A 24,662-nucleotide genomic window follows, 5' to 3' on the forward strand; every position below is an offset into this window, starting at 1 on the left:
GCAGTAAAGAACAAACTGTCCTCTTATCGCATTGATAAATATAACAGCTGTATGGCTGCTCGCTCCTCCCTCCCTTCGATTATTCCTTGCTCTTGCTCTTGCTCTTGTCATCCCGCTCGCACCAGAACGGTTCCGCATTCTTTTCTCAGTCGAGTCACTCTTCTGTGAAGCAGCTCTCGATTGTTATTGTCGTTCCTGTTCTTGTTTGTTTGTTTGTCTCCGCGAGACCAGATTGCAACTCACCATGCGGTCGTTTCTTTCCGTGGCCGTGGCCCTTCTTGGAGCCTCAGCCGTCACATCTGCTGCCGATGCAGAGTCTGATGTCACATCTCTGACCCAGGACACCTTCTCTGATTTCATCAAGGGACACGACCTCGTCTTGGCGGAGTTCTTTGCGCCGTGGTGCGGTCATTGCAAAGCCCTGGCGCCGGAATATGAAGTCGCGGCCACCGAGTTGAAAGAAAAGGACATAGCATTGGCCAAGATCGACTGCACGGCCGAGGCTGAGCTATGCAAAGAGCATGGCGTCCAGGGCTACCCGACTCTGAAGATCTTCCGCGGCTTGGATTCCGTGAAGCCATACCAAGGCGCTCGCAAGAGCCCAGCGTAAGTATATGATCCACCCAGACCAGAGATGATTGTGGCTTTCTGTTTGCTGACTTGTCTTTTTTTCTCTCCCCTTGCCTAGCATTGTTTCCTATATGATTAAGCAATCTCTCCCCGCCGTATCTTCTGTGACAGAGGAGAACATTGAAGAGTTCAAGACCCTGGATGAGATCGTCATTGTTGGATATATCCCCTCGGATGACAAGAAAGGGAACGAAGCGTTCAACAACCTAGCCGAGTCCGAGCGTGATAATTTCTTGTTCGGCGCCAGTGACGACGTTGCGGTGGCCAAGGCTGAGGATGTAGAGCAACCTTCCATCGTTCTGTACAAGGACTTTGACGAGAAGAAGGCCGTGTACACCGGCGCCCTAGACTCTGAGAGCATCCTGGCCTGGATCAAGACAGCCAGCACACCTTTAGTTGGAAAGCTTGGCCCTGAGACCTACGCCAACTACATGAAGGCTGGCATCCCCTTGGCCTACATTTTCGCTGAGACTCCTGAGGAAATCGAGGCTTTCACCGAAGAGTTCCGCCCTGTTGCCGAAAAGCACCGTGGACAGATCAACTTCGCTACCATTGATGCCAAAGCATTTGGTGCTCATGCCGGAAATCTGAACTTGGACCCTTCCACCTTCCCTGCCTTCGCTATTCAGGACGCAGAGAAGAACACCAAGTACCCCTTCGACCAGACCAAGGAGGTCAACGCTAAAGATGTTGGCGAGTTCGTCCAGGATGTCCTCGACGGCAAGGTCGCACCTAGCATTAAGTCCGAGCCTATCCCAGAGACTCAGGAAGGCCCAGTCACTGTTGTCGTTGCCCACACCTACCAGGAACTTGTCATTGACAACGACAAGGATGTCCTCCTTGAGTTCTACGCACCATGGTGCGGACACTGCAAAGCGTAAGCCTTCCTATTAGTACAAATAAAATAAGGCAGAAAACTCGCTAACGCTCTATTGGATATATATAGATTGGCACCAAAGTATGAAGAGCTCGCCCAGGTCTTCGCGGAGAACCCAGAGTACTCTTCCAAGGTGACCGTGGCCAAGATTGATGCCACTGCCAACGACGTCCCAGACAGTATCCAGGGCTTCCCTACCATCAAACTGTTCCCCGCTGGCTCCAAGGACAAGCCCGTTGAATACACCGGTTCCCGCACCATTGAGGACCTGGCCACATTCATCAAGGAGAACGGCAAGTATGAGGTCGACGCCGTCGCTGACATTAACAAGCCCAAGGAAGAGGCCAAAGAGACTGAAGCCGCCTCTGCTTCGGAATCTTCTTCTTCTTCCACCTCTTCTTCCACCTCAACCTCCACATCTACCGCTGCGGCATCCGAGACCGAATCAGCAGCCCCTGAAGCTACTGAAGAGGCTGCCCCTGACCATGATGAGCTTTAAACAATGAAAAAGAAAAGAAAAACAAGAACAAATAAATAACTCGCAATATCTGTATTTTTCACTGTTGTGTTCGTCTTTATGCTGCATGTTTTCAATAGGGATGGAATGTATAATCAAATTTTCAATATGATTATCTTGAATGGAATCATACTTACGCGATGCTATTAATCCTTTATTCGTAGTTGGGATGTCCTGATTAATTGATTTCTTTATATTATATCCATCACTATAAGAAATAAGAAGCCCGAGAGTACCTTTGTTGACAGGGTAAGTTGGTTATTGTGATTAGAAGAAAAATGAAATACGAAAGGAGAAAAAAAAAGTCCTTGTCTTTCGAACGCCCAAAATAATCCAACGCCAGATGTTTTCCACTATGTTCAAAGAGTATCCAGATCCAAGAAAAAGACAGTAGTCATACAAAGCATTACAGCCAATGTCCTCAGAGGACACGTTACGTAATGAGTAGAACTTCGGCCATTGAATAGACCGACTAGCTAGTCTTTCTTCACTTCGACGGTCACTTCGTCTTTTTTAATTGACTCGGCACCAGTAACCGTAGCGGCATTTGCAAGGTCTTCAGCAGCGGCAAGAGCCTCGAGTGCGTCAAGGTCATCCTCGTCACAAAGAGGGTCGGCATCGGCCGTAACTGTCTTGATTGCTGCAACTGATGTGGACTTCGCTTTGGCGCCGCCATTTTCCACGTCCCCATCGCCAAGAGGCGTGGGAGAAGAGGGAGGGGCTTTGTTGGCGTGTTTACTGGGAGCAAGAGGTCCTTCTTGCTTTCCTTCAGTGGCAGTGCTAATAGCTTTCTGAGTCAAAACGGACTTATTTGGATTCAAGCTCCAGTCAATCATGGCATCATCTCCGTATCTCTCTGCAAGCCATTCGTTGCATTTCTTGAAGTGACCGTTGGTAAACTAAATGCCATTTTTGTCAGTGCATTGCTTCGACGAAATGAAGGAGAGGGGCGCACGTACAAATCCATTGCGAGCACTCAGAGGACTCGGGTGAACAGACTGTAGTACGCAGTGTCTTTGCTTGTTGACCGCTGCCACTCTTTTGCCAGCCGGCGTCCCCCAAGCTAAAAAGACCACACCGCGGGTGCGAACACGAGCAACAGTATCAATCGCCTTTTGCGTAAATCTTTCCCATCCTCGATTGGCATGACTATTGGCATTGTGGGCTCGAACGGTCAAGCAGGTATTGATCATGAGCACGCCGCGCTCCGCCCAGGGGGTCAACAAGCCACCGTCACTTGGAGGGCATTCAAATGACGGGTAATCATTCTTGAGTCCAATGTATATGTTTTTCAGGGAAGGGGGCGCTTTGGTCGGTGGTCGTACGGAAAAGCAAAGACCATGCGCTTGATTATAGTTATGATATGGATCTTGTCCGAGAATCACGGCTTTCACGGTATGTAGAGGCGTGTGTCGAGACCTGAACAAGTGTTAGCAAATGCAGAAGCACGACGAATACGGTGAATCTTACCAGGAGTAAATGTCCTTTTCCGGTGGAAATATCGTAGCTTTCGAGTCCTTCTCTTTCTTGAGGAATCGCTTCAAATTGAGAAATTCAGGAGTCACAACCTCGTCCTTGAGATGGGCTAGCCAGCTCTCATCGAGTGTTTCGATCTCTAATTGCAATAGCTCTTTTTGCTCAGCAGTCAACGAGGCCACCCATTTCTCCTTGTTGAAGCGGCTGGTGGGAGGAGGGATACTGGAGTTTTGTGTACCAGCACCAACTCCATCCTTCGGCCTTGGAGCCCCAAAGAACGAGGTGATACTGCCATTGGCCTTCTGCTTCTTCGTAGCCCCTGGCGAGTCGGAGTTGGCGCCTCGCTTGACAGAGGGCATATTGGATGTGTGTAAAGGGCGGGGGTGAAAATGGAAACGAATGTGACTAGGCGACGACTGAGAGACAGAGGTTCTTCTATGCTTAATGAGCAAGACCAAATCATGTCCCTGTTGTGAGTGAGTGCGGCGCATGCTTGAGGCTGACCTGGACGCGTCGGGACGCTCAGCGCGTTAGTCGCGTAAAGTGGCTAGTAGGCTAGGAAGGAGCGACAGACCAAGCCACAAACCTCGACGTCTCCGTAATTTCAGTGACCCCGCCCAGCTCTCTCACTCACATTCCTTTTCTTGTCGAAAGATAGAGATGGGATGGCTTTTGTGATTTGCCCTGCTGGACTGCCAGACAGTTGATTTGATTTCATCGTGTGCACAAAACTCCAAGCTCCCGTTTTCAAGGAAAATTGTGGTTGATCTCCACTGCCTATCCATACGTGGTTGTACGCATATCTATCGCTGACACCGGCTCCTACGCAGTGTTCCCTACTAATAGCTATCATGTTCGAGGCTTCAAGACACGCTAACAGCCACAATATTTAGGGTACGGAGTGCACCGTGGCAATACTACACGTCTTATGCGCTTGCGATCTGCGGGGGCTGGCGCCAGCACTTGGAGGCTTCAAGCCAATCAGCCAATGCCGCTTCACAAATGCAATTATGCAATACAGAATACGAGACCCCATTTGCTCTCCCAGCAAAAGCGATGCTTGATAACCGGCGTGCTTTGATCGCGAAGTGCGTAGCCAGGTCTAGATCTCCACTATGGCACGGCACATCGGAGACTAGCGCAAGCTGATTAAATTGCATTTTCAATGGATTTTGGTTTGATTATACTTAGGACGGCCCCCTTTCCTCCTCAGTTTCTTTTGAAGAATTCGAAAGCAGACTTTGTTCGCCCACATTGCTTGTTGTCAGAGTTATTTCTGTCATTCGTGCGGCAAGCGGCTTATTTATATCAAAGAACGACCAGGTGAGCAAACTTCATGCACGGAAAACCCCCGATAAACAGAGAAGAGACTGAGCCGTAGTCGTAGGCACAAAAATTTAAAAGTCATCACCCTTCCAGACATAGAATTTCTTGGCAGTTCCTCGAGAATTGTTCGAAACGCATCCTTGCCATACGTATAAGATATTTGCGACAATATATAAACATCTTCAACAATCAATGGTATTGTCACCGGACTGAAAGTTGAAGAAGGGTGGGTATCTCCGGATACCATCCGCGGTCTTCTATTGCAATTACAATTGCGATTACATGCGCCAGCACAATGCCTGCGATACCCAGTGAGGAAGAATGGCTGGAACAAACGGCAAAGGCTCGGAAGGAGGCCGAAAAACTCGAAGCGGCAGAACAGTGGCCGAGTGATGCGCCGGTTCATCCAATTGCTCAGTTACAAGGCCCTTTTGAGGAGTCCATTACTGAATCCACGGACGTAGCACACAATAATTGGCAAGTTTACTTGGACGCAGAAACTCGGCGAGATCAGGTCTTGACGGCTCCCAGATATGAAAGATTATGTGGGAGAAGGTGGAAGCAACGGCCAAGCGAGAAGTGAGGAACTTCCTTTGTTTGTTGAAGACACGCATCATCATATCATTTATGCTAACAGACCTGCTGCAAGGTACCACCCAATGTGGAAACTTGTCGCACAATTATCTTTTGGTCTTCATCTACTTGCAAAAGGCCTAGCCAAATCAGAAGCTGCTGTAATTAAAATACTTCAAGGTCACGTAGCCGAGCTTGATGGCTTTATCGAGAATACGACAGAAGATATACTTCTTGCTTTCAGTGATATCGAAGAACGCTTGGAACACTTACGTTTACCACTTGGGAATCTCCCAGTTTTCAACGACATGCTAGCGGACCGGACATTTCGGCAAACGGTGATACTCGACCATGGACGGATTAATCATATAATTCATCGCACTGCAGTTGCTATGGATGATTCTGTTAAGGACATTGAGAAGGGCACACAGTCTGTTCGAATCCTGGGCTTCTACCTTAAAGAAGTGAGAGCAGAACGCAATGATCAGCGCCATAGTCTCGACGCCGTTTATGACGCTATGATTGGCAATGTCGATGGCTGGAAACGAGAATTCAAACGTTTAAAACGTAAAGCATACAACCTAGCAATTACCTTGGGCACATTCAATCAGGTGGCAATGGAAATACAACAACTCGCCGACGCGGCTGCCGTGAGCAGCCTGAGAAACATGGTTAGACTCTATGCAGCAATATTGTATTTGCCAAACTTCTGGGCTGATGAGACTATAGACACCAACGAGACCGCCGTCCAGGGGACGTCGTCATCGAAAGCATATGCTACAAACTCCAGAAACCAATAGACTATCAACAATTTCACACAGGCCACTACCCAAATCCCCGACAGAGCCAGACTCATATACCGCTGAAGCCCGGGTGGTTTCTATCATTGCAGGGCATTCCCCAGTGACGTTAGTCAAAACCACCTCATCACGACAAGAAACCCCTGTATCACAAGGAGATGGAGCTACACTCGAGCAAGGCCTTCAGGAGAAGCACTCTTCTAAAATTGGGAAGCAATCAAATAATCATGCAGACCGCTATGTTCAGCCGGAGCCGGTCAAGACTCCGCATCAATCTGTCACAACACCAGAACTCAAAATTAATATTAACAACAAGCACGTGGAAAATGAGCGAGGCAGCAAAAAGCGGTCGAACACATCCTCTTCCAGAAGTGCGGATCATCATACTGTGGCAGAAAAGGGGTCAACTAAGTCGTCTGCCAAATTCGGCAGCAGACTCGATCGTTTCCAGAAAACCACTTCAAGGATTTTCAGCATTTCAGCCTTGACCAATGTCAAAGGTACTATCAGGAAACAAACCAAATCAAAGAATGGCCAACGTGAGACATTTCATCCCAAGGAGCGGTCATGGATTGATTCCAATGCTCATGACCAACAAATGAGTTGGTCACAGGAACCAAAGGACTTCAATACTTTTGCATCTAGGAAAAGCACCGCTCCTGAGCTCCCGCACCTGCTCTACAAGTCATTTTTGGATGATCAGACTTTAAGTGATGAGGAGGAGGAAGAAGAAGATACGGAAGATACAGAAGATAGTCTGAGGGGGAAACGAGATGATGAGTGCGGCCACGAATCTCAAATAACTGCGTTGCCAGTAATGAAAGATTCTACTGCCCGCTCTTATGATCACGACGATGTAGCAGCCGAAGTTGCTTCCACGTATTCAGCCAGGCATCGCAGATTTAGAGCTAAGAACATACCTGTCCCACCGCTTCCCAAACCGAAATTCAACAAACCTTTCGAACTTGGAGCTAGCAACGGCCATGTCATCCATCAAAATCGCCAGACGCTGCGTCAAAAGCCTTCTGTGTTCTCTTTTATCTCGGCCAAAAAGGCACAAGAGACTACTTCGAATTCGCCTGCAGTCAAATCCAGACAAGTTTCTGACACACCAGAGAATCAACAACCAAGGCCAACAACGTCCGCATCTGTATCTACATCTATCCATCTCCATGGAGATATTGAGCCTCCACCCAAATTCAATTCTTCCTGGCACACACACAAGGGGTCACCCTTGGAAAACACCGAAACACCTCCAGTATCCCCAACAACGTTATCCAACCCAATGGCTTCCTCGTTGCCAGAGAGCAAAAGACCCGAAACACTTCAGCCAAGCGGCGGCCATAAGAACACGTCTAATATCAATCCCAGGAAATCTCCCACTAGGAAGCCTCCTCCTCCTACTCTCGATTTCAATCAAAATGAAACCAAGAAGTCAGATACTTTAAGAGCCAACAATAATAGTAAACTGAGGAATGCTTCTTCTTCCACCACCGCTAGCACGACTCACAAACCACAACACGGAGGCCTACGTCTCTTTCCTCGAACGCCAACCACACCAAATGTTCGGAAATTTGTCTCTACGAGCTCGCTTAGAGAGTTTTCGGCTGCGGAGAGTACTGGTGATATCGCCCGTCTTCCTAGGAGTCGGGGGTAGTTCATTGCCCTGTCTCCAGATGGTTGAATGTGTGTATATAGATTCGTCGATGTAATTACAAACACAGCATAGCCAGTCTATTTATATGTACATAGGTGATTCAAATATATCTCTCAGATTGACAAGGGTCACGACCTTGGAAGTAGCCAATAATGAATCAATTGTAGGTTCTCATTGTCGAGGTAAATAAATAAAAAGAAGAAGTGATACACAATTGATAACTAACTCCAGCCATAAGTGATTTTGTCCCTATTAAATAAGATATCTTTTTCCATTTAACATTTTTATTTTTTTACCCCTCCTAATTCCCCTCCCCTCAGTCCTTTATTCACCCTATTCTAGAATAATGGAGCCGATATTCTTTCTCATCGAGGTGATAAAATGGTATTTATTCATCTGCACCGCTTCTCAACAATGTTAGGACCATGCTCATCGTACTCCTTCTTCGAAATCCACATTTGGTGAAACGTGCCCAAGCTAGCCAGGATACTTCCGCCAATCCAGGAGCCAAAGCGTCTCTCGGCGGTGTTTCCAGGAGCCGATATGCGGACTCGCGGGCTTGGGAACATTTGCATCAGTTCTTGATTGAGCCGGTCATTGAAGCCGTACAGAAGGCTGGATGCGCCGGTGACGACCACATTCTGTAATAGATGCGGTCTGATATCGACATCGACTCCGTTGAGGGAATTCTTGATAAGCTCTGGGATTGTTTGCGCTGGGGTGGGTGCTGGGAACTCGGAGTCGGGGTCTTGGATGTATGCCTTTGCGTCGAAGAGGGACTCGGTGACGCGATACCGCTCTGCACCAAAGGTTTGATTGTATCCATCGGGGAACTCGAATGGTCGGCCAGGGGTGCCTCGGGCCATATCTTCATTTGAGATGCCGTTGGGGCCGATGGATGAGAGTTTGTTCGGGCCAGGCCACACCTGCACGACGCATTCCTTGAACTCGGTCAGAGTTCGGTCTTCTAGTAGCTTCCTGTACGAGGCGTCTGGGGCCTTGTCTGCTGGGAAAGTTTTGTAAGTCGCTTGAGCTGGCTGTCCAGCTTCAACTGCGGTTTTGGATGAAATCAGGTAATGCGGAGTGATAGTAATTGGCTGAGGGGAGTTGGATTTGAACAGTGCTCGAATCTGAGCCGAAATATAGTCACCGCCGAGAGGGGAGTGTTGGACACCACGTTTGAGCACCATTCCATCATGAACAGGCGTTATTGAAATGTTTGAAGCACCGATATCAATCACTAGCGCGGAGGCTTTACCAGCCGCAAAACTACAGGATCCATCAGCATGATGACCATGATGATGCTTAGTGAGGCCAGGGAAGGGACTCACGCTGCAAGTACACCGTTCTTCGCGAGATAGAATGCCGGTGTTCCCCAGTTCTCCATGGCAATCTCAATAGTCTTTTCTCGTGCCTTTATGGGATTCCAGCCGCTTTCCGTCATTAAGAGAGGACTATCCGCCAGAGGCTTTTCTTCCGTCTCGACTCCTTCCATCTCAGCTGAAATTTCGCCCTCGGGTGCATCGTTGAGGCCATTGTACATGGGATTCCCCGGTTTGGCACCCGTCAATCGAGACTTGAACGAGTATTCCCAGAGTTTCTGGGACGTTTCCCAATCTTCCACCACGCCATCCCTGTTGAACGGGTTGTGAACCGAAACGCCCGGTCGCGGGATTACGAAAATATCATCTCCAAAAATGTATTTTTCTGAGTCACCGGGGTATTTTCCGTAATAAGTTGGGACAACGGATTTGGGCGTGTCTTCGCCGGCAAAGCCAGCGCGCGTTGTCGAGAAGCCAGGATCTAACACAATGGCCGACACCTCATCTACGATTGTACCAGTTTAGCGAGAGTTCCCTCCTGCATATGTAGAAAGCCATGGAGGAAAAGAATTGAATTGTTGCAACCATGTAGAAAGAACTTACCTCCGCCGTATTCTGCGGTCGAAGGTGGAATAGAGGGATTCATATTGAAAGGAAGGGCTCGTCGCGCAGCTGTTCAATAATTGCGTTTTCACGTTCTTTCCCTCTAGCCTCGTAGTCGCATTGCAGTCTAGGAGAGATTTCGTTTGTAGATATTGAGGTCGCCCCGGGTTAAATTGTCGCGACCAGTTTCAAGAAATCCGTGGGGGAGGAGAGTTCGTGCGGAAGTTATCCAAAAGCTCGCGGTGGTTGATTCAACCAACCATTGGCGGCGGCAAATCAAAATGCTTATCAGACCTCCCCCAAAACCTTTCACTTCCAACTTCCTTCCACACCCTCCCCCCGCGACAGCGCCCTACAAAGTTATCGCCTGGCAGAATTTTTGTCGAGTTATTTGTCGCCACAATGGACACTGGACTATCTGAAGCTCCGATTGTTTCTTTTCGCCCGATCAAGCGGCAAAAGCACATGCGCAAACGAGCGGACGAATCCGATGACGTACCTCTCTCAGAGAGCAACACAGTGGCTGGACAGAGACCCAAATCAGAAGAAGAGAGGCGCAATATTTCTCAAGAGTCGCAGGAGAATGACGGTCCAGATGGAGGAGTGTCGAATATCACACGACCGCGAAAGCCGAATCGAATGCGAAAGGGCGGTATTGAATTTTCCACCAGCAACTCACAGGTCGCCAACACAAATGATGCGAATAACCTGGCCTTGACTGTCGGGACTACTGAAGCAGATATCATCAAGGCCAAGTTCGACCGCTTCACAGCTCATACAGGCCAAACGGTCGACGTTAACAAGCATATGTACGTTCTCGTGCTTTGATAAAGATTACAAGATCGCGTGCCCTCGAGACTAACAATATAAGGATGGAATATATAGAGTCAGAACTGGCTAAACGACAGAATCGCACCCAAGCACATGACGAACGTCCCACGGCTGATCGTCATGGCAAATTAGATGGCGACCACTCATTCACCAATGCGTTTTCGAAACGCGAACCAGCTACTCTAGGGAAGCTTCATGAGATTGATCTTGGTCAGGAAGCAAAGTTACAAAATATTGCTCGCACTGAAGCGGCAACGCGTCGTATGGCTGGCAATCCATCAGGTGCAACGGACGACGAGCTGCAATCTCCTGGACAGTTAGAGGCTGGTAAGAACAGCAAGACGTGGCGAAGTCGACCGCGCAACCGCGAGGATATTGAACGAGACAGGCTAGTGGAGGAAGTTCTACGGGAAAGCAAATGTGAGTGGCCTTATGACATGCTTTCTTTTCCCTAGAGCATTTGACTGATAGATACTTTTTTCCCCCAGTGGATGTATACGACGAGCCAGAGCAACCCGCAATGCAGGACGATCAGGCTGCAGATGACCGTATCGCGGAGCAATTCCGGCGTGACTTTATGGAAGCTATTCAGAGTAGACGGCGAACGATGCGAGCCCGGGCGACCACCAACAAGATCAATAAGAAAACGACCAAGCCCGAGCCACCTCGTGGGCCAAAGCTGGGTGGGAGCCGAAGTGCGCGAGCTGCAATGCGCGAGATGCAAGAGAAGAGTGGGAAGAAATGAATGATGTTACATTGGAGTTCCATGCCAGTCGATCATCTTCGGATCAGTTATCTATCTATCTATCTAGGGAGTACTCCGTACTCTGGTGCCAAATGCGAAGCTATGTGTCAACTGGCTCCGTTCACAATCCAACAAGATTCATTGCGCTTGCAACTACAGAGTAACTCCATACTACGGATACATCGCAATATGGATTTTAAAATAAATCAATCATGCTATACTTAGCAACGTACGGTACGAATAAATTAGCGCGCGCCTCTTAGTGGACCGTCGGGCACCATGAGACAGCGCTAGGGCCAAGAAGGGCATAGTATATACCTTAGATTCCATTAGCGCGAGTGGAAGTGGGGGCAACCTCCCCATTGGTACGCAGATGCCAAAAGGGGAAACGTGTAAACACTGACTGCCCTTATGGAGTGTGTTATATGTTTGATTGATTGCGCGTATTCCTCTTCTACTTGTATGTCCCAGAGCACACTGCATACAGTGCACACAGGATAGCTTCCTCTCTCCTCTCTGTGCTGACCACGAATAGGCCCGGAGTAGTTATCTAGTTACTACTAACTGTAGTGTAAGACTAAGACGGTAAGACCAACCACTTTGGGGGGGCACTATCAACCTGAGACAAGCTGGCGCGCGCCGATCAGAGAGTCTAGAGCTTAGCCCGGCCAAACAGAAGTGCGTGCTGGTCGTGCCCCTGGGGCCTTGGAATGAAACATGCGCCACTCCGCCACAAGTGTGTATTATTACCCCGTATGGAGGGCGTACTCGGTATTGTAATCATAACGCTTTCTTTCCCCTTCCCTCTCTCGTTTCATCTTCATCACACTACCGCCCTCGTTCGCCCTCGTCTTCCTTGAGTTGTTTGCGTCTCTCGCGTTTATCGGCCTTTCGCTTCAGTTCTGCATTCTCGAGATATCCGCCATCCACAACCCTCGCTCGCTACGCACTTTCTGCGTCTCGCTCGACAAGAGCCCTCCGCTTCGCTCCATCGACCATGCATATGTGTTGATCTTCCGCCGCTTTTATCGCCTTCCAACTACATTCGTTGATTTCATATTTTTGTTCGATATACTCTCCTTTTTAATTCCTCTCGCAGACAGAGAGCAAAAGGCGTGTCGACAGGTTGACCCTGTCGCTTCAAATCCGCCCTTCTCCCCTTCATATCGCGTTGACCATCCATCATCATGCAGCTCGGCTGGTTCACGGCTGCAGCCGTCGTCTTGCTGGGACCGGCACAGGTTCTCGCTGGCAACATCCTCAAGACTGACGGGTTCTCCTTGTGCTCCACGAATGCCACTATTCAACTTACAAACATGAACATCGAGTATGACCAGAGCACGAAGAATATCACCTTTGACATCGCCGCAACCAGTGATCTGGTGCAGAACGTGACGGTGTCCCTCATTGTGAATGCTTACGGAGAGCAGGTCTATGAGCAGAATTTCAATCCGTGCGATGCATCGACTGCAGTCCCCGAACTCTGTCCCGTGCCGGCAAGCTCCTTCTCCGCCAGTGGGAATATGACGATTCCTAGCCAATATGCGGACATGATTCCCTCGATAGCTTTCGCCGTGCCTGATCTTGATGGCCAGGCAATATTGGAGCTTAAATCCGCCGATACTGGCGACGAGGTAGCCTGTATTGAGTCTACACTGACAAACGGCAAGACCCTGCAAATTCCTGGAGTCACTTATGCTGCTGCGGCCATAGTCGCTTCCTCCTTGGCTCTCAGTGGCCTCACTGCGCTGGGAACTGCAGGTCATCCTGGGTCCGCCACCTCTAGCCCTAACTTTGGCGAGGTCTTGGGCTGGTTTCAAACACTTGCCTCGAGTGGTATGCTGAGTGTCCAGTATCCCTCCGTGTACCGGTCGTTTACCTCCAACTTTGCCTTTGCCGGAGGTCTTCTCCCCTGGGCCAGCCTCCAGACTTCGATCGATAATTTCCGAAATATGACGGGGGGCAACCTCACAGATAATACCTATCAATACCTCCAGAATGCTACTCTCACCTTTGACGATGGATCATTAAACACACGCTCTGTGGCGAAACGCGCTCTTTCGGGACTCGTGGCCAGAGCTGCAATTTTCGTCCGCGACACCTCGACTTCCAACGGCACCAGTTCCAATGCTATTGTCGAGGAACTTGAGGGTCTCAAGGCCTATTCCGAACAGCTTTCCATCCCATCATCCAACATTTTTATGACTGTCCTACTATTCTTCGCCATCATAGTTGCAGCTATCGTCGTTGGCATTCTACTGTTAAAGGTCATCCTTGAAACCTGGGCGTTGTATGGCACGTTTCCAAAAAGTCTCGCTGAGTTTCGAAAGCATTACTGGGGAATCATGGGCCGAACGATTACGAACCTTATTCTCATCATCTATGGTATTTGGGTTCTCTACTGTGTCTATCAGTTCACACGCGGCGATTCGTGGGCCGCCATCTTATTAGCTGGTTTGACTTTGGCCTTGTTTACGGCGTTGCTAGCGGCCTTCTCAATCCGTATTTGGATGATTGCGCGCCGTTACAAGAAATCTGAAGGTGATCACTCCGTAATGTACGAAGACAGAGAAGTTTGGAGGCGCTACAGCCTGTTCTATGACAATTATAAGCGATCTTACTGGTATATCTTCATCCCCGTCATTGTCTACGCCTTCGCTAGAGGGTGTATCATTGCTGGAGGCGATGGCCATGGCCTTTTCCAAACCGGTGGTCAGTTGGTTATTGACGGCCTGATGTTGATTCTCCTATTATGGACCAGGCCATACGTGGCGAAGTCGAGCCAATGGATCAACATCACCATACAGGCAGTCAGAGTTCTCTCGATAGCATGCATTCTGGTCTTCGTCGAGGAACTTGGCATTGCGCAAACAACCAAAACAATCACCGGTATTGTTCTCATTGCTGTGCAATCTACACTTACCGTGATTCTGGCCATTCTCATCGGTGTCAACGCTCTCATTAATTTCGTCAGACAAAACCCTCACATTAGGTTACGTGAGCGTAAAGGTACTTATATACCCCCTCCTCTATTCTATAGTATAAAATCTAACAAGAACATGTCCACTAATATTATTTTGAACGCATAGAAAAAGCGGATCGTGACATGGACAACTTGACACCCCTGGACGCGCGAAACTCGCTCCTCATCGACGATATGCCTCGCTCCCGCGCCGACATGTACGAACAAAGCAAGTACAACATGACCGGTCCCTTCGAAGCATACCGAGACCATGTACCCGAGACAACAGAAACAGTCTCACATGTCCGCGACAAGAGCACAGATCGACTGATCAATAACGACTCATATTACCGAGGCTATCAACGCCAGTATCAACAACATACGCGAAGCATTAGTCGCGATCGCAGTCCCAGTCCCGAGGAACTCGGTCAACAGCCTCACTCTTTTGGCATGGCACTCTAGTTTTAAGAACATCTGGGGCATCTATTCTTCTTCCTCTCGTTTTCAAATCAAATCAAACAAACACCCTTGCATTTTGGTTAGCAAGCGTTTTCCAATCTCTTTTTGTAGATGCATATCCACCCGCCCTTTTCGCTTTCTTGCCATCTATTCTATTTTCTCCTTATTATTTTGTCTTCTCTCTTTCTTTTTCCCTGAAGCTTGTCTATCTATTTATTCATCACCATTCTTGACATACAGGAAGAATCACAAATGGCGCCTCTCATTGAAAAAAAAAAAGTTCATTTTCAAGGTGGGAAATGGTTTTTTTTTTGGTGACTATTAGATTTTGAAAATAATAAATGTCAACGAATATCTATCTCCTATTCTTTGTCACTTTATATATAATATCTACTCATATTTTGGGAGCCAGGTACCTATACATTGACAATTATACGTCTTGATCTTCATTAAGATGCTCCAAGCACCCAGATATCTAACTACACTCGCTTCTGCTTAACTCTAGCCTTCTTCTTCAAGACATCATACTCAAGCCACGTCACAGGATCTCGTTTATCGTCCGGTAGAAACTTGCCAGGGTTCATCACATGACAGCCTTCATACGTAGTTGCAAACGCCGCTACCTCGCTATCCGCGAGGACGAGCGCTGTTGGCAACGGGTAGAGCTGGATGGAGCTTGCATAGTCCCACAAAACGGGTTTCGAAGTGATCGGGAATGGGGAGAGGGTGCCCTGATCGAGAATTGTTTTTACCAGTTTTCTACCGGCGAGGGTCGAGGGTGGTGTGGGTGGTGGTTTTCTTTTATCTTCGTTGGCGTCGTCGTCGATTATCATCATGCCTTCGGATTCGGCTGGAGTCTGTGATTGGGAATGGTTCGTATGATCACTAAAATGCACACTGCTGCGTCTCAGGCGGCCCGAGATATCGTCCCGGTAAACGACGAGTTCGTGGACTGGTCCGTAGAGAGAGATTCGTGAGGGATTAGACGTCCAAATAGCTTCGCCTGGTGTGGATTTTGACCCCGAGTCTCGAGAATCATTGTTGGCTGTTGTAAATGCACGTTTCACTCTTGATGTGAATAAATCAGGAACTGCTTTTCGAGGAATGGCAGTTGATGCGCCGGCAGAAAAAGTCGAAGCCCAGGGATCATTATCACCAGGAACGAATATGAACGTTGTATGAGTCAACAGGGCTGGAAAATCGGACAACACCGAAGCCAGGTTGTCAAAGCATTCCTTATATTCGATGCTATTGCCACCATTGCCTTGGCCAAACCCGATTTTCTCGATGAAATTGCCAATCATCAGAAAAGCCAAGGGCAACTCCTCAAAAGGAAGAGCACTGTATGTGTCGAATACACTCCTCAAAGCTTCAAATGTTCTGGTGTTATCCAAATGAATCTCTGACAGAATAACAATGCTGCGCCGTCCGTTCCCTTGATTTTCAATCCCATCAATCTGTTGTCGGTTTCTATGTTCAAGTTTTCTCATCCGCGCACCCTGGGCACGTTCGCTGCCCACGCCGAGAAAATCAACCCAGCCGAATCCGCCACTGGTGCCAATATCCCCATTTGTGTTGATGCTATTCATTCCGAGAGTCACCTCGCGTTTTTCACAAGGCGGTCCAGCAATAGATATGCCCAGGAACTTGCCCCCTATAGCACCTCCGATACCGCTGTTACCACCCAACACAGACCCTTTTACTATCTCCTCTTCTTCATACACTCCTTCGACAAGAACTATCATTCCGGGGCAAAACCATGCGCCATTATTATTCGGGATGGGAACGGCATTGGATAAATCCAACATGATGCTCCCTGTCATGTCGGTAAGTGACAGCTCTCCGGCCGGGGAAACTGACAACAGACCTAAGCACATATGCGACGATCCGCTTCTCCCCAGCAAATTTGCAATTGGTGTGATTTTATATGATTGCCTATTGTTGTTCAAGAGAGACGATGCTTGGAATGACTCGTTGCGTAGTAACCTCTGATACACGAGGTTGTATTTATCTCGCCAGAACGCAATCTGATGAGAAGGGTTGGGGAAGAGGGACGGACTGCCCGTTGCTGTCTCAAAGTGCTTCTTGTTCGGATTATATGTCAAGCGAGGCTGATCAAAAGCATCAATAACTTTCATCAATCGCCTTGGATCCGTAGACATATTTTCGTCATCTTCATCACCTGTCCGGTTGTTCGTTTCCTCGGTACTTGTAAGCCCGGCATGACTTCCCCGACGATCCTCTTGATCTGTTAACTTCCCAGAAACAACCTTGCCATTGGACATATTATTCTCCACCATTGCAAGGATAGCTTTAATAGAAGCCCCATTGCCTTCCTCCACGATCACCCCACCGCCGTTTTTCCTCCATAGTTTAGCCACCTCGTCGAGTAAACGCTCAGCAAGTCCATCCTCGCGCCACCTCGAGCCGCAGTTTTTGCCGATAAAAGTTGCCAGGGTCTGAAGCGTGTTTGAGGAGATGGTTAAGTCATGTTTTCGTGTGAAGGTTCGAAATGCCAAGGGTCGTAGTAGAGCAGGGGGTATAAGGACAGGTAGGACGGATGATTTGCCATGAAGCGCACTGTTGGGCTTGCTACAAGTACGAACTGGCCTAGCTGGAGTTCCAAAAGCCGGAGACGACGAAGGTATTATATCGGCACCGCTGCGTATGGGGAGTGGCAGCTTGGGAGTCTGTGGTTTGTCCATTTTTTGGAGTGGAAGCCGGAGTCAACTGCGAAGACGTCCACGGGAGACCAGCGGAGAAGAATGGTTCTCATCAAGGTATATATATTGCAGGCAACCAAGAGCATCTACCTGGCAAGTGTCGTCGCTGACAATCAGTCGCAGATATCAAAAAAGGAAGCTGCTGCCCCTCCGCATCGGCGAGACGCGTCGGACGCGCCTAAATTAATAAATTAAGCACCCGCACCCATGGCGCTAACCCAATCAGGAAGGTTAATTATTCGATATGCCCAGCCCTTCTCTTCTCCTTCATCACCAAGCTCATCCAGCATCCATCTTCTCGATCGAATATTGTATGCGCGCGATTTCCTCTTCGATAATCATGACCACTCCGGAACCTACAACCGCCGAGCTGCAGGCGCGCCTGGAGGATCTTACTACACGTGCCGGTGCCAAAGATGCGGTTAAAGACTACAATGCAGCAGCAGAGCTCTACTCCCAAGCTACAGAGATACAAGCCGAGCTAAATGGGGAGATGTCGGTCGAGAATGCCGATCTTCTCTATGCCTATGGCAAGTCTCTCTACAACGTCGCCGTCAGCAAAAGCGACGTGCTGGGTTCCAAGATAGCTGGAGAAAGCGCACAGCCGGAGGCACCCTCGAAAAAGTCGAATGAACCTACCACATCCGGGCTCATCAAGGCCGCGATTTCGAGTTCTGCAGAGCAAGGTTCTTTGGATTCCAAGAAGCCTGCAGATCAGAAGAATCAGCTTTTCCAGTTCACCGGTGACGAGAACTTCGCCGACTCGGATTCTGAGGAAGAGAGAGACGCAGGACAGCAGGAAGAAGAGGACGACGACGACGATGATTTTGCAAATGCCTTTGAAGTGCTTGATTTGGCGCGAATTCTGCTACTCAAAAAGTTGGAAGATGCGGAGGAAAATCTGAATGGCAAAGGGAAGGGGACAGACAGCCCTCCAGAGGTTAAACAGATACAGGAACGCCTTGCAGATATATATGACTTGCAAGCGGAAATTACGTTGGAAGGGGAGTCCTTCGAGAACGCTGTGTCAGATCTAAGAGCCGCCCTTGAGCTCAAAGAAGCACTTTTCCCCTTCGAAGACCCGACCGTCTCTGAATGCCATTACAAACTCTCCCTTGCCTTGGAATTTGCGTCTGTCAGCCAATCTCAAGAGGAAGATGGCGCACCGCAAGATAATGAAAAGCCAGCCGTTGTGGATACTGCCATGCGCGAAGAGTCCGCGAAGCACATGCAACGCGCTATTGAAAGCTGTAAATTGAGGCTATCACAGGAAGAAAAGAAGCTCGAAACTGGAGAGATCAGTGGTGAGGACAAGATAAATGCATCCAAGAGACGGATTGCGAATGTGAAAGAGATTGTCGCGGACATGGAACAACGGGTAAGATATATGGCACATTGTCCTTGCTTCTCAGGACGTCAATTTTTTTTTTCTTTCCATATCACTCGCTAACTCGCTTCAGCTACTTGATCTCCGCCGCCCACCTACTTCAATCAATGCTCCGAACCAAGAGGCTGGCGCTATAGATGCTCTAAATGGGGTACTTGGTCAACTCATTGGAAAATCCGCAGCAGAGAAGGCGGCAACACTCGACCAAGTCAGCAAGGGAGCAAATGACCTTTCTTCACTTGTGCGTAAGAAGCCTCAATCAGGTTCTTCATCAGGCGCGAAACGACAACGTGAGGCGGTTGATGAATCCGAAGGATCGAAACGGGCGAAGACCGAAGATCCGGCTTGAAGTATATGATGCAGTACGATTCGTGTCTGGATATTACGGTTTGTGGTTATTTTTATTGATGATACACCAATGTCGTTTACTGTATAATAGATTAATGAATGCTCTGGGGATTTGTCATTTTGTTTTACAAGATTCTTTATTTTTTTACCCATCCGGGGCAGTAGAAACTGAAATCATGAATCCTCGAATTTATATGAAAGCTAAATAAACTATTATAAAGAAATGAATCCAAGACAGGCACAGAATACTGTAACTCTCCAAGCGCGTCCAATTCAAAAGAGTGAGTATTAATAATAGACAAAACATTGCTGGGTATCATCGTGTAAGTATTGAGAGCGCAGCTCTCCAATCTCAGTCGAGAGAATATTGTCACCGATTATTATCGTGGTCATCACTAGTATAGTAAGGGATGCACATTATCATCATTACTTCCTGTCCATCTTGCGACTTCTCCGACGTCTCGCAAGGCCCGGACTCCAAAGACCCGTGAAAAGATCCTCGCACTCGTCTTCATCCTGACTATCGAATTCCAAACTTGAATCATTACCGTTTTCATTGTCGTTAGCGCTGCCAGCAGCTACAGAAAATGAAGAAAACCGAGAAGAATCATCCGATAGGGGCGATGATGATGATGGTGAAGGTAGAAAATCGTCCTCAAACTCCCAGCACGAAGAGGTCGTGATTCGTCTGGCCTCAAGAATGTATTTGCCAACTTTATATCGCTGCGCTTCTTCCTCTGCTGCAATGTACTTCCACCCTAAGACGCTGCCGCAGAGCACGCAGTTAATATCAGCAACAGTATGGACGCCAGTGACGAGTTGGCGCGAAACCGCCTTTTGGGTGATTGTATTCGGTAGTGTGTTATTAGTTGCGGTATTTAGATGCTGATGATTCCCACTAATAGTAAGCTGTGCAGGCGAGACTAGGTAGGCGCGTCCATGTCGACCTGTGAAGCCTTTGCTGATTATCTGAGAAGTGTGGCAGATATCTGATCCACAGCGAGCACACCGAATGTAGGACAAATGCGACAATCTCAGTGCTCGATTCGTCTCGGAAGTAGACGAAGAAGGTTGGAGTTTCTTCACTGCTGCTGTAGCGTCTTGATTGTCTTCTACTGCATGTTGATGTTGCTGTCGCTTTGGAAACGGCGACGAGGGTATAAGAAAAGTTGGAAAAATTGGAAGCGAAGACAGATCTCTTCTGAACGGCATGTGGAATCGGGGATTGCTTGATTTCGATCTCATCAATGCGCACTGATTCTGTTCCTGTGTTGTGATGGTTGTTATATCCTATTATATAGGAAGAAAGTAGGATAGATTCACAAATCCGGGGCTTCCGTCAAAGTCATTCATGTACTTCTTTCTATATGTTCATTATAAACGATCCCTGCTCGTCAAGAACAAAAGGCACATTCTGTACAGAGAGGAAGAAAGCAATCGACAGAGAAATCGGCATTTCTGCCCGAGATGAGCAAGAATGGCGACGTCATTAACTGCCTTATCGGACGAAGTCACATGCATGGCCCGCCTCCGCAAGTAGCATCACGTGGTTAGTATAGTTTCAAAGCAATCATTCAATTCCATTGTGCATTTTGAGAAATACAATGAATCATTTTGTGGAGATTGTAATATAACTAGCGATCAAGTCATTTCATGCCAAACACCTTAGGAGACAAGACGCCATATCCCCCACGGTAACAAATAAACCAGTCCTTGCACTTGAAGTAGAAAAAAAAAAAAAATCACATGTCATTCATAACTCATGTCCCGGAACCGAAGTAAAAAGCGTTCAGAATAGGAATCGCAATATGTAAGACAGCGGGCAAAAAAGCCAACCATAACAGCTAGCTAGCGAGGTTGAGAAGCATAATGAGTTGCTACCTCCCCCGTAGACGTGTTGTTGCCATGGCTTCCTTAAATCTGAGCAGCTAAGAACAGCCATTTATTGCTCAAGGCGATATCACCATTGCCTGGTGTATTCCAGGAGTCGAGGCTTGTTAAAGAAAATCCACACCATCCTAGATTTCTCACGATACCAAGCCCCGAGGCATCGTCTGAGCGCGGCACACAAGCAATAACTTGACTGCACTCAAAGGCCTCCATTTCGGCCAATTCGAAAAGAGCAAGCAATCTAACAAAGCATTAGAGGCAAGACGCAAGGGAAGCAACGAGGTGAAAAAAAAGAGACTTACGCATTCTTGATGCCATGATTGCTCGTATGGCTGTCGAGAAAGACAAATAAAGTTCTCTGACAACCACCACCATCGGCAACAAACCCGCGGTAAATGGCATCGTTCGCATAATCCCATAGTTCAAGATAAGCTTCGATGGTCCGTTGGGATACTAGTTTCCGATTTTCCAGCCGGACATTTTGATTCGCACCCATCGCTAGCGACGTTCGGTGTCTGCCGTTCCTCTCACCAAGGAACATGGCGGACAACGTGTCGCAGAAGAGCCTCTCACACTCTTCTGTGATGGTTTGCGCTGCCTCCCCTCTATTATTTCGCGATGCTTTATGTCTCGGCCGGAAATCTTCCGTCACGGGAAGGGCGGGCGAGTTGAGGGGAGGACTTGTCATGCGTGTTTCAGGCCCCGAAGGGACCTCAGGAATACCACTGTGCTCCTAGAAACCGAAGTTGAGTTGGTTAGTCTACAGTCTCACGTGCTGGCAGTGTGGTCAGACAACTACATACCTGCCCCGCTGGGAGTGCAGTAATGGAAGCCCTTGACGGTCTTTGAGACAGTCGAAGTCATGTAGCAACTGGCCAAGATACTAATTTGCCCATGGCTGTCGAAGGAAACCGGTTGTTGCTGATTGGAGTAATTACTACTATCAGTCATGAGATCACCCTCCATTTTGAATGATATGCCCAGGATGAGTCCTTGAAAGAAGAGTGTTTATTGGGTAGATAATAAGTAATAATCGATGGCGAAGACGAGTACGTGCTGGCAGCGAGTTCTTGTGACTTGAGAAGTGTGAAGGACAAGAGGAGAATTTGGCAAGGAAGAAAGGGCTAACTAAAATCAGCCGGGCGTTCACGTGGGAGGTCAGTCCGCATTGGGCTTAATGACCCAACGTGATTCATCATAATCTGGAGTTCTACAGTCTACTATATTCTTACATTCCTTGAAACCATTATTAATATTCTATTCATGCGAACTGAATATGTACAAAATAGACCCGTTGTGAAACACGAGTCCAGAAAGAATTTTGGCTTCATACCTAGGTATGATGTCGGTACATACCCAAACCAAGAACTGAAGATTACTCTCAATGTTTGGTTAAGATTTTCATTCACGGCCCTCAATCCACGTCATCAAGGCAGACAATAGTCCTAAGGATAGAAAAGAAGACATGGCCATTGCATAATTATACATTCATGTCTTTGACTAGAGCTCGCGGTAATCGCTTGGACGTATCCGGCGTTGCCTGGCTTGGTGGCGGTGAGGGTTCACAGGCTGGCGGAAATACGGGCTGTCATCATCTCTAGCACCGGCTGCCTTGTAGTTGTTTCGTTGTTGATTCGAGAATGAGTTCATGCCCATTCCCTGCTGTTGATACCCGGACTGTGGAGGCATATATGCCCCAGTTTGGCCCATTTGCATCGGATTGAAAGCATTGAGCTGCCCAAAGTTATTGCCCGGCATCATTGCACCGTCTCCAAACATTCCGTTAACTGGGAATGAGAAGTTATTCGCAGCCATCTGATTCCAGTTGTTAAATCCTTGATTCTGAAATGCGTTATTCATGGGCATCATCATAGGGTTCATCATATTCATGCCTCCTGCCGCCATGAAGCTGTTATCGAACGGCATGGGCATGACACCATGAGGCTGGGGAAATGCAGAATTTGTGAAAGGCATTTGTTGATTCACTGGGAAAGGCATCATGTTGGCCATGTTATTGCTCTCGAATGTAGCATTCTGAGTTTGCACGTCTTCTTCCTTATCGTCGGCCTTCTGCTTCTTAAAAGACGTTGATGAGTCAGGTCTCTCAGAGTTGTCGACTTCAGGCTCGTCTTCTGCCGTTCTTTTCTTATTCTGGCTGGCGCTTGTAGTGCTCTGAATACTAGGTGAAGATACAGCTACAGTTGTTGTTGTAGCGGGCTTCACGGAAGTATCTTCAGGTTCTGGCTCATCGTTTTCAACGGACTCCTTAACCTCCTCTTGCTTTTCTTTCTCTCTTTTTTCTTCGGCTTTTTCGGCTTCGAAGGCCTTGATCTTAGCCGCTGCCTCATCGTCAACCGAAAGATTGTCCAGTAACACGCCTTCGGTGGAACAACCAGGGCAAATAAAATCACTTTCAATGAGAGCATTTGTAATACAGTCATTGCAATATGTTCGATTGCAGCATGGTGTTTTGGTCGGTTCCAAAAACATGCGCTTATCAATTGGGCATTCTAATCCTCTAGCTTGAAGTTGTTTGCTGCCCTCAGCAGCAGCCGCTTCTGCGGCGGCAGCGGCTGATGCTTTTGCTTTTTCTTGATACAATTCCCATGAAGCCTTGTCAGGCTGTGCAATGACGAAGTCTCCATCGGCATTTACCATAACACCAGAAGTTTTCAAATCCTCAGCAGATCCATCCATAGCCATAGCCGCTGACTTCTCCACCTTTGTTTGCAACGACCTTGGAATGCCTGTCGACCTCTTCACACGATATTTGCCATCAAACTTTGGATCATTGTTCGTTGGGCAAGCTTGGATCCAATGTCCCTTCTCTCTGCAGCGGTAACAAAGATACCCCGGAGGCGGTGGGTGATCCGGAACATTGAGAGGTTTACCACGGCCTCTTCCAAAAGCGACAGGGGTTGCACTACAGTTTTAGGTCAGCTTTACGTGCCCTCTTGAAATCCATATCAAGATGATTCGGAGACTTACTTTGCCATTTCCTGCTGCTGTTCTTTCCACTGATTCGCTTGAAGATTGAATAACGCATCAATCTTCTCATCTTCAGTCTGTGCGTTGTCCAGTCCTGGTATCGTATTTTGGCCAGTGCCCGAAGTGCCCCGGGCTGCGGAAGGTAAGTCTGGCCGCGTAGAAGTCCGCGCATTTAGGGGCATCTTGCCGGAGACATAGCGTGCAGCACCGCCTTTCCCAGGTCGTGCTGCCGGTAGTCGACGTGCTATGACGGATGTTGAGCGCGGAATTATAGCGGTGTCATCGTCGTATTCTACAACAATCGATCAGTCAGCTAAATTTCTTTTATGACGAAGAGGGCAAGCTGCCTCAAGATTAAAAAAAAAAGAACGAACCTTCTCCATTATCTTCGTTATAGATCGACAACTCAAAGTCTGTGCCGTCGCCTAATCTATTTTGGCTGATAATTTCACGCTTCAATTCGAAGACCGAAATCCCTGTACCGTCGAAGGTCACCCTCGAAGGTTCCTTCTGTGACTTAAACTTGAAATGCACAGAAGAAGCCATTG

At 48.1% G+C, this 24,662-nt stretch overlaps 10 protein-coding genes across 10 annotated transcripts; 5 read left to right on the forward strand and 5 right to left on the reverse strand.

Moving 5' to 3' along the window:
- Positions 1-244: 244 nt before the first annotated feature.
- UA08_09103 (Protein disulfide-isomerase) lies at positions 245-2,006 on the forward strand (the record flags this gene model as incomplete). The annotated part of the gene is made up of 3 exons (XM_020263999.1): positions 245-606; positions 689-1,507; positions 1,577-2,006. 3 exons carry the CDS (start codon positions 245-247, stop codon positions 2,004-2,006), a joined length of 1,611 nt encoding a protein of 536 aa, XP_020115753.1.
- Positions 2,007-2,500: 494 nt separating this feature from the next.
- Positions 2,501-3,859, reverse strand: UA08_09104 (hypothetical protein; the record flags this gene model as incomplete). The annotated part of the gene is made up of 3 exons (XM_020264000.1): positions 2,501-2,923; positions 2,984-3,443; positions 3,495-3,859. 3 exons carry the CDS (start codon positions 3,857-3,859, stop codon positions 2,501-2,503), a joined length of 1,248 nt encoding a protein of 415 aa, XP_020115752.1.
- A 1,262-nt stretch (positions 3,860-5,121) lies between these two features.
- On the forward strand, positions 5,122-7,856 carry UA08_09105 (hypothetical protein; the record flags this gene model as incomplete). The annotated part of the gene is made up of 3 exons (XM_020264001.1): positions 5,122-5,371; positions 5,580-6,049; positions 6,129-7,856. 3 exons carry the CDS (start codon positions 5,122-5,124, stop codon positions 7,854-7,856), a joined length of 2,448 nt encoding a protein of 815 aa, XP_020115755.1.
- Positions 7,857-8,248: 392 nt separating this feature from the next.
- Positions 8,249-9,824, reverse strand: UA08_09106 (Actin-related protein 4; the record flags this gene model as incomplete). The annotated part of the gene is made up of 3 exons (XM_020264003.1): positions 8,249-9,125; positions 9,188-9,683; positions 9,782-9,824. 3 exons carry the CDS (start codon positions 9,822-9,824, stop codon positions 8,249-8,251), a joined length of 1,416 nt encoding a protein of 471 aa, XP_020115754.1.
- Positions 9,825-10,183: 359 nt separating this feature from the next.
- On the forward strand, positions 10,184-11,357 carry UA08_09107 (hypothetical protein; the record flags this gene model as incomplete). The annotated part of the gene is made up of 3 exons (XM_020264004.1): positions 10,184-10,590; positions 10,653-11,032; positions 11,101-11,357. 3 exons carry the CDS (start codon positions 10,184-10,186, stop codon positions 11,355-11,357), a joined length of 1,044 nt encoding a protein of 347 aa, XP_020115761.1.
- A 1,187-nt stretch (positions 11,358-12,544) lies between these two features.
- On the forward strand, positions 12,545-14,781 carry UA08_09108 (hypothetical protein; the record flags this gene model as incomplete). The annotated part of the gene is made up of 2 exons (XM_020264005.1): positions 12,545-14,366; positions 14,447-14,781. The coding sequence occupies 2 exons, from the start codon at positions 12,545-12,547 to the stop codon at positions 14,779-14,781; spliced, it is 2,157 nt and encodes a 718-aa protein (XP_020115760.1).
- Positions 14,782-15,257: 476 nt separating this feature from the next.
- UA08_09109 (hypothetical protein) lies at positions 15,258-17,483 on the reverse strand (the record flags this gene model as incomplete). The annotated part of the gene is made up of 1 exon (XM_020264006.1): positions 15,258-17,483. The coding sequence occupies one exon, from the start codon at positions 17,481-17,483 to the stop codon at positions 15,258-15,260; it is 2,226 nt and encodes a 741-aa protein (XP_020115852.1).
- Positions 17,484-17,841: 358 nt separating this feature from the next.
- UA08_09110 (hypothetical protein) lies at positions 17,842-19,237 on the forward strand (the record flags this gene model as incomplete). Its single annotated transcript, XM_020264007.1, has 2 exons — positions 17,842-18,879; positions 18,962-19,237. The coding sequence occupies 2 exons, from the start codon at positions 17,842-17,844 to the stop codon at positions 19,235-19,237; spliced, it is 1,314 nt and encodes a 437-aa protein (XP_020115853.1).
- Positions 19,238-19,662: 425 nt separating this feature from the next.
- UA08_09111 (hypothetical protein) lies at positions 19,663-22,092 on the reverse strand (the record flags this gene model as incomplete). Its single annotated transcript, XM_020264008.1, has 6 exons — positions 19,663-20,205; positions 20,246-20,502; positions 21,273-21,367; positions 21,429-21,806; positions 21,850-21,859; positions 21,930-22,092. 6 exons carry the CDS (start codon positions 22,090-22,092, stop codon positions 19,663-19,665), a joined length of 1,446 nt encoding a protein of 481 aa, XP_020115854.1.
- A 534-nt stretch (positions 22,093-22,626) lies between these two features.
- On the reverse strand, positions 22,627-24,660 carry UA08_09112 (hypothetical protein; the record flags this gene model as incomplete). The annotated part of the gene is made up of 3 exons (XM_020264009.1): positions 22,627-24,049; positions 24,115-24,406; positions 24,489-24,660. The coding sequence occupies 3 exons, from the start codon at positions 24,658-24,660 to the stop codon at positions 22,627-22,629; spliced, it is 1,887 nt and encodes a 628-aa protein (XP_020115855.1).
- Between the last annotated feature and the right edge of the window lie 2 nt (positions 24,661-24,662).

This window comes from Talaromyces atroroseus (assembly GCF_001907595.1).
Source record: "Talaromyces atroroseus strain IBT 11181 chromosome Unknown scaffold_17, whole genome shotgun sequence".
In the NCBI taxonomy this organism is placed as follows: Eukaryota; Fungi; Ascomycota; class Eurotiomycetes; order Eurotiales; family Trichocomaceae; genus Talaromyces; species Talaromyces atroroseus.